The 19,079-nt window shown below is 33.6% G+C and overlaps 1 protein-coding gene across 2 annotated transcripts in view; it reads left to right on the top strand.

Moving 5' to 3' along the window:
• Positions 1-19,079, top strand: part of SCAP (SREBP cleavage activating protein) — a 408,865-nt gene that overhangs the window by 241,926 nt on the left and 147,860 nt on the right. For both annotated transcript variants that reach the window (XM_090415224.1, XM_090415223.1), the window contains exons 17-18: positions 4,532-4,757; positions 15,606-15,748. In XM_090415224.1, the coding sequence (XP_090271350.1) occupies positions 4,532-4,757; positions 15,606-15,748 (369 nt within the window). The remainder of the gene's footprint in view (positions 1-4,531; positions 4,758-15,605; positions 15,749-19,079) is intronic.

Here is a 19,079-nt window from a genome sequence, read left to right as displayed (position 1 = left end):
TTTATGTATTATGTGCAATGAAATTTATGTACAATTTGTAATTTTTATAATTTTATACTACGTATTTGTCTCATTGTTTGCTTTCTTAACTTATATGAATTACTTGAATTAAATAAAAATATTGTTTTTGTTGGATATGTCATTGTTGTTTATATAATTTAAAAACAAAAATGATTTCGGAACCTAACCCTATTTTTTCTATGTGATCTAAGTCTCATATAACGCGATTTATATAACGCGGCATTTCTATGGAACCTAACATCCGCGTTATACGAGGGTTACCTGTATTTAAGTTTTGTCAATTTGAAAAAGGCATATGACAAGGTGCCAAGAGAGAAGCTATTCCAAATGCTACAATTATATGGTGTCAATGGGGCATTATATCAAGCAATACTTAGTCTTTATTTGAGTTGTAAGTCAGCAGTTAGAATTGAAGGAAGTACAGGAAGATGGTTTAATGTTACTGGTGTGAGACAAGGATGTACATTATCTCCTCTGTTATTCATTATCTATATGGATCACATTATGAAGGAAAGTGGTATTAAACATGATATCAAAATTGGAGATGTTAATGTCAGCTTTTTGCTTTATGCGGACGATGTTATACTTCTAAATAAATCTGCTACAAGTCTGCAAGATTATCTGACTAAATTGAATAACTGTTGTAATAGATATGATATGAAGGTCAGCAATAAAAAGACAAAGACAATGAAAATAGGCAGAATCATTGAAAATGTCAACTGTGTTGTGAATGGAGAACCTCTGGAACAAGTAAAACATTTCAGCTACTTAGACACGATTTTTAGTATTTTTAGTGAAGGTGGTAAATTAAATATGGAAATAGACAACAGAATCAACAAAGCTGGTATGGTAGGAAGTCAATTGAATAAATTCATATGGAATAATTGAGAAATTAGTCAGAACACTAAATTAGCTGTATATACAAGACAGTGTTCAAACCAATTTTAACTTATGGATCTGAGAGCTGGGTCAGAAGTAAAACACTTGACCAAAGACTAGAGACCGCAGATATGAGAGTCCTGAGAAAGATTAGAGGTGTGAACAGATGGCATCAATGGCAATATCATATTAAAAACGAGGATATTAGGAAAGAACTTGACATTGTCAAATTGTGCTTGTTTTGTAAAAAAAAAAAAAAAAAAAAAAAAAAAAAAAAAAAAAAAAAATTTGTGCTACCAGGAAAAAAATTTTTTTTTTTTTTCCTGGTAGCACTAATTTTGCTACCAAGAAAAAAATAAAAGGATATGAAAAAAATTATTTACTGATATTTTACTTCATAGTATTTATGAATAGGAATAGCAGATTAAGAATATAACATGTAAATTTATGCCTAATAAGGCAAATTTATTGTAAAAGTACATATAAAAATAAGTAAAATGTGTATAGTAAAATATATATATATATTAAATATATGTATATAGCAGAAATTAAAAAAAAAAGTTTTATATAGCAAATATCTTAATAAACAGTGAAAAATGTAAATTTAATTCAGTAACTAACCTGTTTTCACACACTAGGTAAATGTGTAAAAAAATTACTAAATATTACAAATTTCTAAATGTACTGCATCTGTATGTCACATGCTAGTGTTAATATAAGGTACCAACATGCCTTACCATTGCATATCAGTGTATGCACACATGCACATGGTGGATGGGGGTGGGGGACACTGATGATAATATTGTTAAATTGAACTCTGAATGAATGCTGGTTAAAACATGAATTGATGTTTCTGTTTACTGGAGCTTTTATAAAGCCATATTGTTGGTATTATAAAAGGGAGATGGGGGAATTTGTGAAATTATTTGTACATGAGTCAGTTTTTTGTAAACTGTGCAAGAAAGTGTGTTGGGAATATTTGAATACAGCATCTGGACATGCAATGCAGTTGAACTTTGTTGTATTGTGCACAAAATTAATGAGATCGCAGCTGTAATGAGTAAAAAGCCATAATTACTTTAATTTATGCATACTTGCATAAAATTGCTCACTTTTATAATGAGTGTATCACACAGCTATATCATACAAATTTTGGTAACCAATGCAAATATTTTAAATTGTATGGAGCTCTTGGAATAGACAAAAATTAAAGGAGTGACTTAGCTTTTATGACTAGCTGCATCAGATTATGGGCTGGTTTAGAACCTAATCTTGTTCTTGGGATCATCCTCACTCTATCTGCCTTATAAATTAAAGATGCCAAGAAATTATATTCTTGGTTTAATCCTTTATCCAAGTGTAAAGAAACAAAATTTGTGCGTGAAGTAACATCACAACTGGCCAACTCGTATATAGAGGCCTAATGACTTCACATCGCTTGCCTTAGTATCCCATAATGCAAAGCACAAATCCTCCAAAAATGCTACCTACCTCTCCAGTGTCTAGCCTCTGGCCTTCCTCCCTTACTTTACCCTAACACTGCCACATCTGTAAAATCAGTTTAAAACAAACCCGTTTGCTGGAAACATGTCTACTAAAAGAAATTGTCTCTCAGTTTACAAAAAAGTCAATTATTCTTGAGTTAGAATGTGGTGCAAAAAATGTTGAAGTGTGTAAAAAGTTTCTTTGTTCTCTTCAACAGTATTAACATTCTGGAAGAATAAAGATGTTTACATATTGATACTGGAAAATAACATAACTGAAACAAAATATTTAGATAGTGCGAGCTTACAAATGTTTTTAAGCATTGTTTCAATGGTTCACTACACAAAGAGGCATGGATTTTCAAAGATGATCTGATCTTGAAGGCTCAAGTGCAAAAATTTGCTAAACATTTGGACATGATGATTTTGTATGTAACAGTAGTTGGCTGAATCATTTTAAAAACAATATAACATTGTTTTTAAAACTTTTTAACAGGAACTGATAAAATAAAATTTAAAAAATATATATATCAGAAAATCGTTAAAATCTTGGTGTTTCAAATACGTAAGGAAACTTTCTGTGGATTACACTGTGAACAAGAAATCTTGGATAACTTTGGGTATTTTTTGGCAGTACTTACATGATTGGAATAAGGAGCTATTCGAAAAGAAGAAAAATATTTTATTGTTAGTTAATAACTATCCTGCACATCCCCTGATTCTAAATTTGTCCAATATTAAGTTAGTGTTTCTACCTCCCAACATGTGACATTAATTTTACAACCAATGGTAATGGGTATAATCAAGAATTTGAAAGGATTTTGTAAAAGATTTGTAGTTCTAGATATCAGTCAAAGAGAACAGAAATATAATGGGTCTATATTGATATTGAATGCAATACATTTACTGAATGATGCATGGAACAATGTTACTTTGACAACCATATCTGATTGTTTCAAGAAATCATAATTAAATTCAAATAAAATTTCAATCATAGATGAAGATGATGGAAATGAAGAAAACAACTTACCATTATCCCAATGGTTGCTACATTACAATGTTCTAGGTTAAATCACAATCTTCCAAATTCAATGTGCAATTGATACATTTTTGAGAAATATCAAAGTGAAATCTTTATAGGAAACATCAATTTTAAGATTCATAAATAAAATGGCTAATTGACATTGTATATTTTTATTAAGTATATTGTTTTTAATTACAGAGAAATAAGCTGTGATTAGTATTAAGTGTATGGTTTTAAAATTCTGGACAAGTAAATTGTGTTTAACATTAAGTGTGTTGTAGTTTATACAATACACTTTGTATCATTTATCATGTTTATCGAGTTATTGAGAATTAAAAAATAATAGGAGGTAGATTTAACTCATCACTGATATAGCGAGTAATGATTATAATCAAGAAATTTTGTTGGTTCCCTGGTGCTTGTTATAACGAGGCTTGAATGTACCATCATTTTGTTCGTAAGTTCTGAGGTGCTGCTGTTGAGGCAGAAGAGGAGCGTGTCTGTGTAAACCATATGGAGAACACATCATTAATATATATTAGCTAGATAGGTAGTTTGAGGCTGTACCCAGAATTTTCTAGAAGTAGTATGTGTACTGCCTCAATAAGTCAGTAAAGTTTATGCCTTATTTTATTTTTTATTTTTTTTTTGTTACAGACTTTTTTTGTCATTTTAGTTACAAACACATTTTTTGAATCTGCAAGTCTGATTTGTTGATAGAATAATTTGAAGAGTAGTGATTTTGGCAAGTTCACTAATCTCATTTCCATTGCACACTTCTAAGATCTTTAGAGCAGAAAATCAAAATTAGACTGACAATTTGATTCTACAAATGCACTAAATACTGAAAAAATGATAAGAGATTTCTTGGTTTGTATACACAAGTTTTGTTATAAACAAAAAGTTGCTGCATTTTTTGATAGTATTAAATGTCACTTATTGATTCAGTTCTTGGAACATAGCAGTTTGGTCTGTATTTATTCAACACTAATAATTGGTATTTTTACCATTTGTATTACTAAAAGCAATTCTGTGTTTAAAGAACATTTAACTAGCTATTGCACAAAATTATAATTTTGCAAAGATATTCCAGTTTCAGTGAAATGAATAAATTTTCTTTCAGTTGTACAACCAATTTTACTTTCCTTGACTGGTGGTAATACTACTAAGAAAGATTCAGACCTTGGAGAAAATGAACAGTGGAAAGGAATTGAATATGGTGGGATGGAAGGACAGACAAGCAGTTTTAAAATCAGACTAAAACATCGAAATCCAGATACATGGAAAGATTTATCACCTCATCATTGGTCGTCACTACTTGGCTATTACAATATATCAGTGTCTGGAAGGTAATAAAATATTACCTTGAAAAAAGTTTTAAGAAATTGAAAAAAATTAATAAATGATTAATTTTAAAAGTTGTCCTATGAAAACTATAGTATCTCCCATATCAGCACAGATTTATTTTTTAATGGGAGCAATCCTATACTTTTGTGTATAAAGTTTTTTATGTATAAAACACACTCATGCATGCGCACTTACACATGGTATTCATTTTTCTATCATTTGGCTATCCAGTCTTCTAATTACCTTGGGGGATTGGTGGCTACTTTCTGTGTTTTGATGTTGAGTGTAGTAATATCACCACTAATAACAGAAATGTAATGATTGTGTTTCCTGGCTTTTGTTGATGACTGTTTCAGAAATTGATAATTATATGTATTCTCTTGAAGAAAGACAGTGTTGATATTTGCAATTTTGTTTTCAAAATGCAGATAGCATTAAGCAGATGCTGGACAAGACTGATAAATACTTTCATAGAGTATCAAATAAACTTGTTTGTTTAATGTATGAATAGTAAACTTGCTTTTAATTTGGGAGGGAATATGTAGTTATAGCTGGGAATAAGATTTAAAAAAAAAAAAAAACAGTTCAATAAATTTTCTTTCAGTTGTCATGTATATAGACTACATACTTTTCGAGAAAATTTTTTTTTTGAATTTTTAGGGTGGAAAGAGAGAGAGAGAGGGTTGAAGGAGGGAAGAATAAAACATAACTGCTCCATTTAAGAGCTACTATAATACTGAAATACAGTTGTACTCACAAAGTTTCCCCTTAAATTAACTTATGTTGTTCACTACATTTCTGCATATCAGTTAATTTACAGATAAAATTTCACTGTTCAGATTTAAATACTAATCCAAAACCAAGTTATTCAGCCATTGTCTTTCCTGTATTCCAGTGATTACTTTTTATGTGGTTTCCACCCATAAAAGGTTTATTTGTGAACCTGTAGTACATTCATATACTGTAGGTGGATTAAGGATTTTTTAAATTATTTTTATTGCTTTTGTATAGTTTTTTGTATTTATTTATTTTCACCAGGTCCTGAAACCATGCTTTAAAGACCAAACAAGAAACTTTTTCAAGCCTGCAGTAAGTGAGGTGGTGGTCTCTCACACTGGGTGATGAAATTCATCTCCCACCTAAAGACATTCACAAATATTTGTGCCCAATGCAGGATTTAAACCTGTAACCTTATTGGTTGGAGAATGGATATGCTAACCACTCAGCTGCCCAGTCCAGCCAACTTGCTGCTGGTTAATCTTTTGCTTGTGATCAACAAATACCACCACTGGTATTCATAATTCACTCTGCACATACAAAACATGTAGTATTTTGTCTCTGTCCCTTTCTCAAAGCAAATCACATTGCAATAATAGTCTTACAGTTAACAAATACTCTTGCTTTGAGTATGACAGTCTATATCAATAGTGGTATTGTGGCACAGGAAAATTATTTAAATTTGCAAATTATCATTATCAGTTCTTGATAGATAACCTGAAGGGATACACAGTATAGTACTAGACTGCTAAGATTATATTGTTATTAGCTTCCCAACAGAATTTTTCTTCCACATTAATCTTATTTGTCAGGTCTCCAATATTGTTGCACAAACTGAAATGTTGTTCTTCTATACCTCTCCATATGAACACGTGTTTGCAGTACAGAGGATATCCAAGTGATGATATTAGCACTTTTCATTTTTTTATCTGTCGCTGTTTCTTTTCTTCATGTATTCCTAAATCTACTGCTCCTGAGTCTGTTTTATCCTCTTATCTTTCAGACCACCATCACTGACATCTGTTTGCCATGCAGTGCGACCTATGGACATCTGAAAGGAGGATCCTGGTGGTCATGCACTACTTCGGCAGGGTGCTTGAGTGGTCCTAGATTACCCAGCCAGAGTCTGTCTTCTTTGGTCCAGAGACAGGGTTAATGCCTTGCTTGTGATGCCAGTATTGTGTCCAGGATAACTTTGACATTTCACTTCCCAATGTAATCATTGCATTGCTGATAGCGGGTGTCCTTGTGTGGCTCTGTGGTGAGTGAGGAGCTCTGGTGCTGAATTTTTTTAAATGAGTTCTTTCATTTATTATACACATGTATTCACAAGATAGTAATTTTATTACTGCAAATATTTCAACCAGAAATTAACTGGTCATCATCATTGCATCAGCACTGACTCATCAGCACAAGAAGTATATTCTTGTGAATATGTGTGTATAATGTTATAATGGCACAAGTTCCATTAAAAATTCATCTAAAAATTAGTTCTTTCATCCTCATGTTTATCTTGGTACTTGTTTAAGGCCCCTGATAAACATGAGGATGAAAGAACTAATTTTTAGATGAATTTTTAATGGAACTTGTGCCATTATAACATTTATTATACACACATATTCACAAGAATATACTTCTTATGTTGATGCAATGATGATGACCAGTTACTTTCTGGTTGAAATATTTGCAGTAATAAAATTACTATATTCTTGTGAATACATGTGTATAATAAATGAAAGAACTCATATTTAAAAAAATTCAACCACAGAGCCACACAAGGACACCCACTATCAGCAATGCAATGATTACATTGGGAAGTGAAATGTCAAAGTTATCCTGGACACAATACTGGCATCACAAGCAAGGCTTTTGGTTTTATTAACTCTGTCTCTGGACCAAAGAAGACCATTGCAACATCACCAGCTCTGGCTGGGTAATCTAGGTCAAGCACCTTGCTGAAGTAGTGCATGACCACCAGGATCCTCCTTTCAGATGTCCATAGGTCTCACTGCATGGCAAACAGATGTCGGTGATGGTGGTCTTTTTTGTGTGTGTGTGTGGGGGGGGGATTAGGGGAATTTATCTTGAAAGGTTTAGATGGGTTGGCAGGATCCCTCAAAATATATTTTAAAAAACTCCATTCAGGAAGACATTTTAGTTGAGACAGCTTACCAGAAAAAGTTAAACAACTCGTTCATGCAATATCTTTTTTTTGTGTGTGTGTGTGGGGGGGGGGGGATTAGGCTACCTCAAGTTCTGGAAAATGCCACTGTTCTTTATCTTGAAAGGTTTAGATGGGTTGGCAGGATCCCTCAAAATATATTTTAAAAAACTCCATTCAGGAAGACATTTTAGTTGAGACAGCTTACCAGAAAAAGTTAAACAACTCGTTCATGCAATATCTTTTTTGTGTGTGTGTCGGGGGGGGGGGGGTATTAGGCTACCTCAACAAAATTCCAGAGGAGTGACATTGAAATAAGACTTTTCTCATGTTCCTGACTAGTGCAATTTGCTTTGAATTAAAAGATTAAGGAGTGACAGCCATAACAGTTCTCTTATATAATGCTGGTGCCTTTTAATGTTGAACAGGCATATCATCCTTTATATATCATATAAGTTATGATTAAAAAACAGTAATTTATGGTCGTGAATCTTTTTATAGTTGTGGTTGCACATTAAAATTTTCATGATTAGTTTTGGTTTCATAAGTACATGTATTGCACTTGCCATGTGCATAATTTAGCTAATATATATGTCTAAAAAAATGAAAAGTTTATTGATTAATTTGAATCTTGCTAGGGATCAGATATTTGTAATAATTTCAGTGGTCTTTAGTTATTTACAATGTGGAAACCATTATAACTTCACTTAGAGTGTAGTTGACAGTCGCATGCACTGTGAGATTCACTGGAGATTCTTAGCTGGACTCAAGAGAGCATTAGAAACCAATTAAAAGTAACTGAGAGATTGAAATAGAAACAGAGATCATAGAATTTGTTTTTAGAAAGTTAGTTTTATAAAGTTTTACAATTAAAATACATGACAAGGTGTTTCCAAAAACAGAACTTTAAGTAAAATGAATCTTATGGCTAGTGGATTAAATAAGCAGTACTAGGTAGGTAGATAGAAGCCAGTTTATAAGGAGACAGAAGATACTTAATAAATATTCTGTTTTAACATTTGAAAAAACACTAAAAACAGGGGTTTTTTGAGTGTTTTTTTTTTCTAGTCTCAAGAACACAAGTGGTATGATAAAATTGATTATTATTGATTATTATTCAGCTGTTTAGTTGAAGGAATTAATCAAACTGAATTGTCAAGTACAGCATATGAAGAAGTGCCATGTACTCTGCATACATGATATATGCAGCTGTATGGCATTAGGGAAATATAATTTCACTGGTAAAAGAGGATTTCTGTTTATATTCTCTAATCTGAGAATTCTTTAGATAAGACAGTGTTTATCTTCATGTTATGGTGTGTGAAAGAAGATATAAATACCAAATCAAGAAAACTGCACAACATCATGGAAGTAAAAAATAAATAAAAATAAAATAAAAAAATATCCTTTACATAGGCATACTCAGATTGCCTTGTGCTGCTTTACTATTTGTACCTAATATAGCAACAAAGAGCATGAAATAAAATAAAATTTTGCAAAGTATCCAAATGCACTAATTGTGAATGAGAAACCCCACATAATCCTCACTATGCCAAAGATATCAAAGGATGAAAATGATCAAGACAGAGCATAATAGTGCATATTTGTAGAAAGTTACTTGCTTGGTTATCAGTTAAGTTGCCAAGAAATTATATTGTTTAATTCTTTAAATCCAAGTGTAAGCAAAGTTTGCATGTGAAGTATCTTCATGACTACGCTACTTGTATATACAGACTGACTTCACATCAATTGCCTTAGCATCCCATAATGCATTTGATATCAAGTCATTGCCCTCTGCATACAAGTATCCTGGTCGTGAAGATGTTTCACACACAGTCTTTGTTTGCTTGCACTTGGATAAAGAATTAAACAAGTATATAATTTCTTGTCAAATTTAATAGTACATATCAGGAAGCAAAGAGAAAGAATTGCACAATATATAGTAGAAAATTCTTATGCTGAGAAAATTATACTTGGTAAGAAATTCAATTCTTGTTTCAGTTGGTCTGTGTTTGGCTTCTTGCTGGTGCACCTGGGAGAGCAAGTTGAAATGTTACCTATTTTAATAACTAAACAAATTTAGTTTATTATTATTCTTAGGCATGTGTTTTCTTATCTATACATCTGTATGCAAATAAAGTTTCAGAAAATACATTTTGGAAAATTATGGGAACAACTACAGTGTTTGAGTAAAACTTTAGTTTAATATAAACCAAAATCCACATTTGACGTTTCGACCTTTATATTAAGGTCATCTTCTGGAGCATATATATTATATACAGAGAAACAAGCTGCACTACAATCTACATGGTTTGTTAAAGTTACTGACCCCAGGTCAGTAACTTTGGTTTATATTAAACTAAAGTTTTACTCAAACACGATAGTTGTCTCCATAATTTTCCAAATTGTATTCGGATCACCGTGTAAGCCTAAAAGAAAGGAAAGTTTCAGAAAAAGTTCTTGGCTGAAACTTTTGTTCATTCAACAAACATCTCTTCTTCACACAGTCCTCTTGCATAATTACTCATGAAAAAAAAAAGCCAATTTATAGGCTTTTTCCTCTAGTTCTGTACAAGTGATCTCTTGATAATTGTCCTTATACTCTCCAAACACAGACATTTGAGGCCCATTTGATTCTTTGCCAAAAAGAGATCAGAAGAATTGGTTAAAACATGCAGTGGATGCTCAGTTCTCCTTCACTATTCAGATTCCTGATATGTACTCACAGGGAGTGTACTGGATGTAGTTCTGGAGCATACTACATGAAAAGTTGACATCATTATATTATCAACTTCCTGTTGACAATTTTTCTCCTGATTAATCTGTTATCTGTCAGGACTTCAGTGTCGTGAAATCTTTTATTTCAGTCATTTAACGCACATCTTACTGAATCAATTCACCTAGATTTAGGTCTTCCTCTGAGTCCTCTTTTCTGCTATCTTCATATCACACCTGTTATGCTAACATTTCGTCTTCCATTCCATTTATGTGACTACAGTAGATTAGCCCTGCTCACACGTTCTTAAATGCTAACAATGTCATGTTTCTTCTTAATATCCTCAATTTTAATATGATTTTGCCATTGATGTCATCTGTTCACTCCCTTATTTTTTTCAGAACTTTCATATCCGTGGTTTTCCAGTCTTTGATCAAGTCTTATTTCTGACCTAACTCTCAGATCCATCAGTTAAAATTGGTTTGAACATTGTCTTGTATGCAGTTAGTTTAGTTATTTGATTGATTTCTTTCTTATTCCACATAAATTTATTCATTTGACTCTCTACCATACCGCCTTTACTAATTCTGTTATCTATTTCCATATTTAGTTTGTGATCTTCACTAAAAATTATGCCTAAAAACTTGAAATGTTTTACTCTTTTCTGTAGTTTTGAATCAAGAACTATATGTTCTCGATTCAGGATGTTGATGTTTCCTGCCTATTTTCATAATCTTTTTTTTTTATTGCTGATTTTTATCAGCATGAAAATATTTCCTAACCAACTATTTAGTTGGAATTTTCTAACTAAATAGCTGTTATTCTTCTTAGGAAATCTTGCAGTCTTCTGGATTTGCTCAGGAGTACACCATTATGTGCATAATGTAAAGAACTGAGTTGACTGTCTCCTGTTTTAATATCAACCCTAATGCCATTTTTCTTCATAATATGATCCACATAGATGATGAATGACAGTGAATAATCTCACACCTGATTTAATGTCAAACCATCCTCTGTACCTCCTTCAATTCTAACTGCTGATTTACAACTCAAATATAGACTTATGTACTACTCAATATAATGTTTCAACATTTCCACAATATAATTGTAGCATTTTGAACAGCTTTTCTCCTGGTGCCTTGTCATATGCCTTTTCCTGATGTACAAAATTCAGTATAGATCCCTGTTATTATTATTATTAAGAGAGACCTCCAGGAACTCGTCAACGGAGGCCACATACTACACACACACACACCAGCTATCATACTTATACTCGAATTCATTCACACTACTTGCACACACAACATCCAGTGGTAATCCATTCCAGTCATGCACCACCCTATTAGAGAAGAATCTAGCTTTCTCCCTTTCTTAGTGGTATTTGTTTTCAACTTCCAAGGATGCCATTTTGTCCTTCCCCCACCCTACATAAAATGAAAAATTCCATGAACAAAAATCCTGTATTACCTTTTCAGAAGTATCATATCACCCCTCTTTCTTCTGTTTACTAGTGTCTGCAGTCTACAAATTCTCAATCTGTTTTCATAATCAGTATTCCAAAATCCTGATATCATTTTTAACACTTCCTTTGCACTCTCCTGCTCTTTTACATGTGCAAGTTCGTTTCAGCATTGCAATTATCTTTTGAGTTGTATTTGCCATCTTTGCTACATGGTCCCTGAACTTCAACTTGCTATCTACTAACACTTCAAGATCCCTAGCATCATCAGTTTCTTCTAACATGATCCCAAAAATATAATACGACATTGGATATTTAATCACGCCAAAGTGCATGACTGATTACCATGCATTCTTTCCATTCCTGTACTAAGACTCAAATTATATAGCCTGGTCAAAGGAATAGCCAGTTCAGTTGAATATCCCATCAGTCTCAATTGTTGAATTCTTATTCAGTTTGTGCAACAGCTCTAATATCTCCTCTTCAAACACCTGAGTTTCTTCATTCAGTGAAGAGGTATCAGTGAACTCAATGTTGCATACATCAGGTTGATAGGCAAAATGGGCACCCATTAGTTGAACAACATCTTCTGCATCTGATCACTGTCACTAATCGGAGTCAGAATAGTTATGTTTTAACTGAAACACCCTCTGACACTGTAATCAAATCTAACACTCTTTGACCTCCAAGTTCACATGCTGCTTTGACAAGTTGTCTCACAACAGCTCAATAAATTCAGTTTCATTCTTCTCATGAGATTTTACTGCTACCCAATCAATATTTGGATAATTAAAGTCTCCCATTATGATACCTTTTTCACACCAATCGATCCACCAAGTCTGTAACAGCACCCCACTGTGCAATTTATCTTGTTAGATTCCACCTCACATCAGATGGCTTCAAATTCACTGCTACATGAAATACTGTTACTAGTACTACAGTTGTAGGTCTCAACACTAACTGGATTCAAGTCATCCAATATCATTAGCAATATGTCCCCCTCCTCTCCTATCCTTCCTAAAAATACTGTACCTTTTACTCTCAATACTAGTAAGTATGCCTGATTCTGATAGCCAGGTCTCACTAATGACTACAATCTGAGGTCCCAACATATTGACCAAGGCACAAACTCTACCCCTTTGTTTCTGATACTCCTAGCATTTGTGTATAGACATTATGCTCTACCTGCATGTTCTTTTGTATATTCTTGTCTGCAGTCTGCATGACACAGTTAGACAACTTACAGATCTCTATTCTTCTCTAATGGCTTATACATGTAGACATCTTTGCACACATTTAATGGGTCTGAACTGGATAAACACTCAGTCGAAATCGTTCTTTCCTCGTATTCATTTCCATGATAATGCCCATTCCCATCATTACCACAATTATATAACATTGTTGCTCTTACACTCATATTCTCACCATCCCATGTTTTCTCAAATGCTTGTCTGATCCTGAAATCAGCTCCAAACTTGCAGAACAAATTATTCTTTCTCGTCTTTTGTTATTTCTATGTTGTCCTTTGGAAAAATCCTTCATGTTGTATATTTCCTAAAAACCTTGTGAGCTTACTATTAAAGAACTGGTGAATCCCACTAGTGTGATTTTTGATTGTTACATTATCAATATATATCATTGTTTCAAACATTGTAAAGTAAATTTGGACCATATGTCTGCTTGGATATTTTGTCCAATCATACTTGCTTCCTCTGATGATACTTGCTAGTTGTGATGTATTTCTACACTAATTGGTTCAGCATAAAGTACAGTACAGCTTTTTGTTGTGTTTTGTCATTTAAAGACTGTTAACAAAACAGTAGAACAATTCTTTTAGATATAATGTAACAAACAACTAATTTGTAAATGTAAGTTTTTGTATCCTTTCTTTTAAGCGTAAGTTTTTGTAGTTTAGCAGTTCTGTGGGAAGTTTTCGATATTGAGACCACATTATGATGTAAATAAAGAGTTTAATAAAAGTAAGGAATTAAAACCCGACAAGTTTCATAAGTCATGAGACTTACATCATCAAGTGTACTGGTACATATTTTTAGTAATTTTTCTTTTCTTCCATATAAAATTATTTAGCTAGTTCCAAACCATAATATCTTTGCTAATTCTGTTGTCTGTTTCCATATTTTACTTGACAAGAAATTATATTCTTGTTTAAATTATTTATCCAAGTGTAAGCAAACAGAGTTTACTTGTAAAGTATCTCCATGACTTGGCTATTTGTATGTAGATGCTGTTGACTTCACATCAGTTGACTTAGTATCCCATAATGCAAAGCACACTTCCTTTCAGTCATGTCTACTGCTATGCATTAGTATCCTTTGCAGATATGTATATTGCAATGCATTATGGGAAAGGTCACTACAAAGAACCAGTTTTGACTTTTATTGCTTTCTTCACTGAGAGCCAGCCCCAGGAAGAAAGCAAGGCACATAACAACAATAACATTTCTGGCTAGATGGGTAAAGCAAAACTGCTTTTCATATTCCCCTTTGTCTTGTAATGGAAGAACTTTGAATGGAGTGTTTGTGAGCTATGTGCTCGCCCATTGAGGACAGTGAAGTTAGTTGCGTTCAGCTGAACTTAAAATAGATTTTGGTCTTTTAAATTTTAAATTTGTAGATTTCTTCTTCATTATATTCCGAGGCTTCCTTGATTAACGGGTTTGGATGGTTACTTGTCTTGGTAAAGAACTTCTCAGCTAGATTTATGAGAAAGGAAGAGATATAAGGGATATTAACTTCTCTATGGATCTGGGTGTAGAAAGCAAGGCGGAATTAATGTATGAGTCATATATTTTCCATGTAGAAGTAGTGAAAGGGTATATCCCCTTATTATTAAAATATTCTAGATCATAGATAGTTATAGAAAGTTTTTTCACTTGGTTACAAAGTAAATTATGTTTGACAAGAATTCCATGACTATCTCTGATCCAGAATATTTTAATAAGGTGATATATCTTTTCACTACTTGCTTATATAAAATATATGACTTCTGCACTAATTCAACCTTTAGTATCCTCCCTGGTCTGGCTTTCATGGATAAGACATCAAAGGTCAAAACTAGTATGGGTATTGACCCCTTCCCGTAATGTACAGCAGTATACACATCCAAAATGAGATGTTCTTTGTACGATGAGACACTAAAGCGATTGATGTGAAGTCAACCTCTGTTTCCTTACACTTAGGATAAAGGAATAAGCAAGAATATAATTTCTTGTCAAGTGTAATTTATGCTATTGTAATGTTTACCGTGTTATTATCTATTCTCACCGGTTTCTTCCTCCAAAATCCAGCTAGTTATAGAATTGTAGATATAGTGAATTTACTTTCTCAAACTCTGGAAATTTTAATGCCTTTGGTTGCTGTCCTCCTCCCTTATACAAATGTCACTGCATTTTCAGGTTCCCCAGCTCCTTCACTTAATAATATTTCCTCCTTTTTTCGTGATTGAAGAAAGAAAGAAAGGAAAGAAAAGAAGCAATTGCATTTGAGTAAATTGCTGTTAACTAATCTTGCAATTGACTTACCTAATGTACCCTCTTCCAAAAGTTACAGGCACTCAACCATGTATGAAAATAAAATAATAATAAAATATATATTTTCAACTTTATTAAATGGAAGGGAAATGCTTGGTAGAGCTTTTAATGCATATGCATTTAATTTATTGCTACTTATAAATAAATGATACTTGTAGATATTGATTCTTATTATTTATTATTTCAGGTATATCAGTGTTTTACCATCGATTTTACTTACTGTACCTATTGATCCTGGAATTGCAAGACAGATACGCCATGCAGAAGATGTTCAGGTTTCTAAGAAATCCCACTGGAAAGTGTTAGCTCCTGCCACTGAGCAAGGAAGAGGTAACTTTACTATAATACTATTCTGGAAGAAATAAATTAATTAAAAATTATAATTTGAAGCTGTGTAGAGCATGACAGTAGTCTATATGTCTAGGATAACATATGTGCATATGTTGCTGGCCTGGTTGGCCAAGTAGTTAGCGTATCCTCACTCCAGCCAAAAGCCTGCAGGTTTGAATCCTGCCGTGGGCATGGATATTTGTGATCGTCTGTGGAAAAAGCAGCGGTAGATGGTTGTTGTGTAGTTGCAGTTAGTTGTAGTTGGTATAGAGTTGTAGAGTAGGTGCCCTCCCTCGATGAGTCTTTGGACTCCCTCGAGGTGTTATGTAAAAATAATAATAATAACAATAATAATCTGAGTTGAAGTTAATAGGAATTTTGTCTCATTTTTTTATATACTTATATATTGGGGGGGGGTCTAGAAAGTTCTGATAAATACTTAAAACAAAAATGATATTAAAGCAACTGATATGACCACAAGAAAGAACATACCAGTAGCAGAGTTATGAAGGTAACATATGTTCTTTTTTGTGGTTATATCAATTGCTTTACTATAATTTTTATTCTAGGCATTTATCAGAACTTTCCAGACCCTCCCCCCCCTCGTGTGTGTGTGTGTCATACTTTTCTTGCTCTCCTCTCTTCATACCTAAATTCTATCAAGTAAGGCTAGAGAATCATTTTTCAGCTAACATTCTACAGTATGAATCAAGATTCCTTTCCTTTACTCCTCCAGTCACCTTACCAAGATGCTTTATTCACCTTTATTATTGTGGACTTTGTTGCGGTGCTGTGTTACCAAATGAAGCACCACTTATTTAAGATCAAAATAGAAGATTCAATTTTACATCAGTGGTAATGCTTCCATTGATGTTTACTTAAGTTTTTTAAGACTGACAAATTGCTATAAACAGTAAATGCTTATTTATATTTGAATGCCAGTAATGTACTTAATAACTGTCCTACATTCAAGTTTATAATTAAAGGTAGAAAGTTTATTTTTCACTTGGTCAGACTATATAAATTTAGTTTAATCCTTTATCCAAGTGTGTGCAAACAAAGTTTGCACCTGAAAGTATGTTCAGGACTGGGGTAAGGTGGTACAACACCGGGTGACTCCTTGCAAAGGTGGAGCAAGCTACCAACACTCCTATCTCAGTATCTCCCATAATGCAAAACACATCTCCTTGCGGATCAGTATAATGTTATGCATTAAATGGGAAGGGCCACTACCCAGACTAGTTTCGGCCTTTATTGAGGTCTCTTCAGTGGGAGCCAGGCCCAAGTCGAGATACCAAGGCAGAAGCATTAGCAAGGTCATCTCCTCCTATAGGAGCTGCCAAACAGTGTGCCACCTTTTTATTAAATTACTCTGGATTTAGAGAAAGATGTTGAAAGTTTATTTTTCACTTGGTCAGACTATAATAAATTTAGTTTAATCCTTTATCCAAGTGTGTGCAAACAAAGTTTGCGCCTGAAAGTATGTTCAGGACTAGGGTAAGGTGGTACAACACCGGGCAACTCCTTGCAAAGGTGGAGCAAGCTACCAACACTCCTATCTCAGTATCTCCCATAATGCAAAACACATCTCCTTGCGGCTATGTATAATGTTATGCATTAAATATATCTCGACTTGGGCCTGGCTCCCATTGAAGAGACCTCAATAAAGGCCGAAACAAGTCTGGGTAGTGGCCCTTCCCATTTAATGCATAACATTATACTGATCTGCAAGGGGATGTGTTTTGCATTATGGGAGATACTGAGATAGGAGTGTTGATAGCTTGCTCCACCTTTGCAAAGAGTTGCCCGGTGTTGTACCACCTTACCCTAGTCCTGAACATACTTTCAGGCACAAACTTTGTTTGCACACACTTGGATAAAGGATTAAACTAAATTTATTATTAAAAGTAGAAATTTGGATACAATAGGTCTTCCATAGAAAAAATACCCCAATATTTTAATTTATTATGGTAGTTCAGTTACTGTATTATATTAGTCATGTCGATGGAATTTTTACTCTCCAACCTATGAAGCATTAGTTTGAATCCCATGCCACTCTCTAAATTGAGGGCTGTAATGGTCAGAAAAAAAGTATTGTTTGGTCACTAGAACAAAGTTTCTGCTTTATCTAACAATTAGCTACTAACCTGTGGTACTAAGTATACTATAAGATTACAAGCCATTGTTGGTGGTTTTCTATTTAAAAATAAAAATAACTTCTAGACAGGATAGAAAGGAAGAACAATGAGGTGATAATAAGTTACTGATCTGAAAATGTTTGTAAACTTAAGAATTAATAAACTTAAAAAACATTGATAGATTCAGCTAGGGAGGCATGTAGTGAAGTTGTCTGCAAGGATAGAAAAAATACAAACACCTCGGTGGACATAAGACATTAAAGAAGCAGTCCTAGCCAAGAAGTGGGTAGATGCCCTAAAAGAATACAGAGAAAAATATAAGAGCTAAGCTGTGTGTAAAAATAACTAATCAAAAGTCATAGGAAGATTTTGGCAAAATATAGAAGATAAATATCAAGAAGATGGCAAAATGTTCTGTAAGCTATTGAAAAGCTTCAAAAAGGAATCAAAGATGATAATGGCAATGAAAATATTTAAGAGGAATGCAAACAGGAGTTTACATATCAGTACTAAAGGCAGAAAAAATTATCGAAAACCTGAATGTTAAAAGACAGTTGGAGTAGATTATATTACAGGGTGATTCAAAAAGATGGACTATTTCGTATTGAATTCGCATACTAAAATTGAGTCCATCTTTTTGAATCACCCTGTATTATTATTAAGAGACTTCCAGGGAGTTAGGGACTCATCAAGGGAGGCCACATACTACTTGCACACGCATCCAATGGCAATCCATTCCAGTCACACACCACTCTATGAGAAAAAATTCTAGTTCTCACACCATTCTTGACAGGATTCGTTCTCAAATTCCAAGGATGTCCTCTTGTTCTTTCCCAGCCCTCCATAAAATGAAAAATTCCATCTATTGATATCCTGTATAACTTTTTCAGAAGTTTGTAAGTTGCAATCATATCGCTCCTCTTTCACCTGTTTGCTAGTGTCTACAGTCTATAAATTCTCAATGTGTCTTGTAATCGGTATTCTATAATCCTTTTATCATGCCGGCCGAGTGGTTAGCGTATCCGCTCTCCAGCCAAAAGACTGTGAGTTCAAATCCTGCCATGGGCATGGATGTTTGTGATTGTCTGTGAAAATAGTGGTGGTGGTGGTTGGTAGTAGATGGCACTGATGTAGATGAGGCAGGTAGTTGCGGTTAGTGGAGTGGTGGAGATGGAGAGTTGTAGAGCAGGTGC

Source organism: Typopeltis vanoorti, unplaced genomic scaffold (assembly GCF_054136105.1).
Source record: "Typopeltis vanoorti isolate ZY-2024b unplaced genomic scaffold, IOZ_Tvanoo_1.0 HiC_scaffold_24, whole genome shotgun sequence".
Lineage (NCBI taxonomy): Eukaryota > Metazoa > Arthropoda > Arachnida > Uropygi > Thelyphonidae > Typopeltis > Typopeltis vanoorti.
Note: the sequence above shows the minus strand (reverse complement) of the source record. Positions and strands in the feature narration are given on the sequence as shown.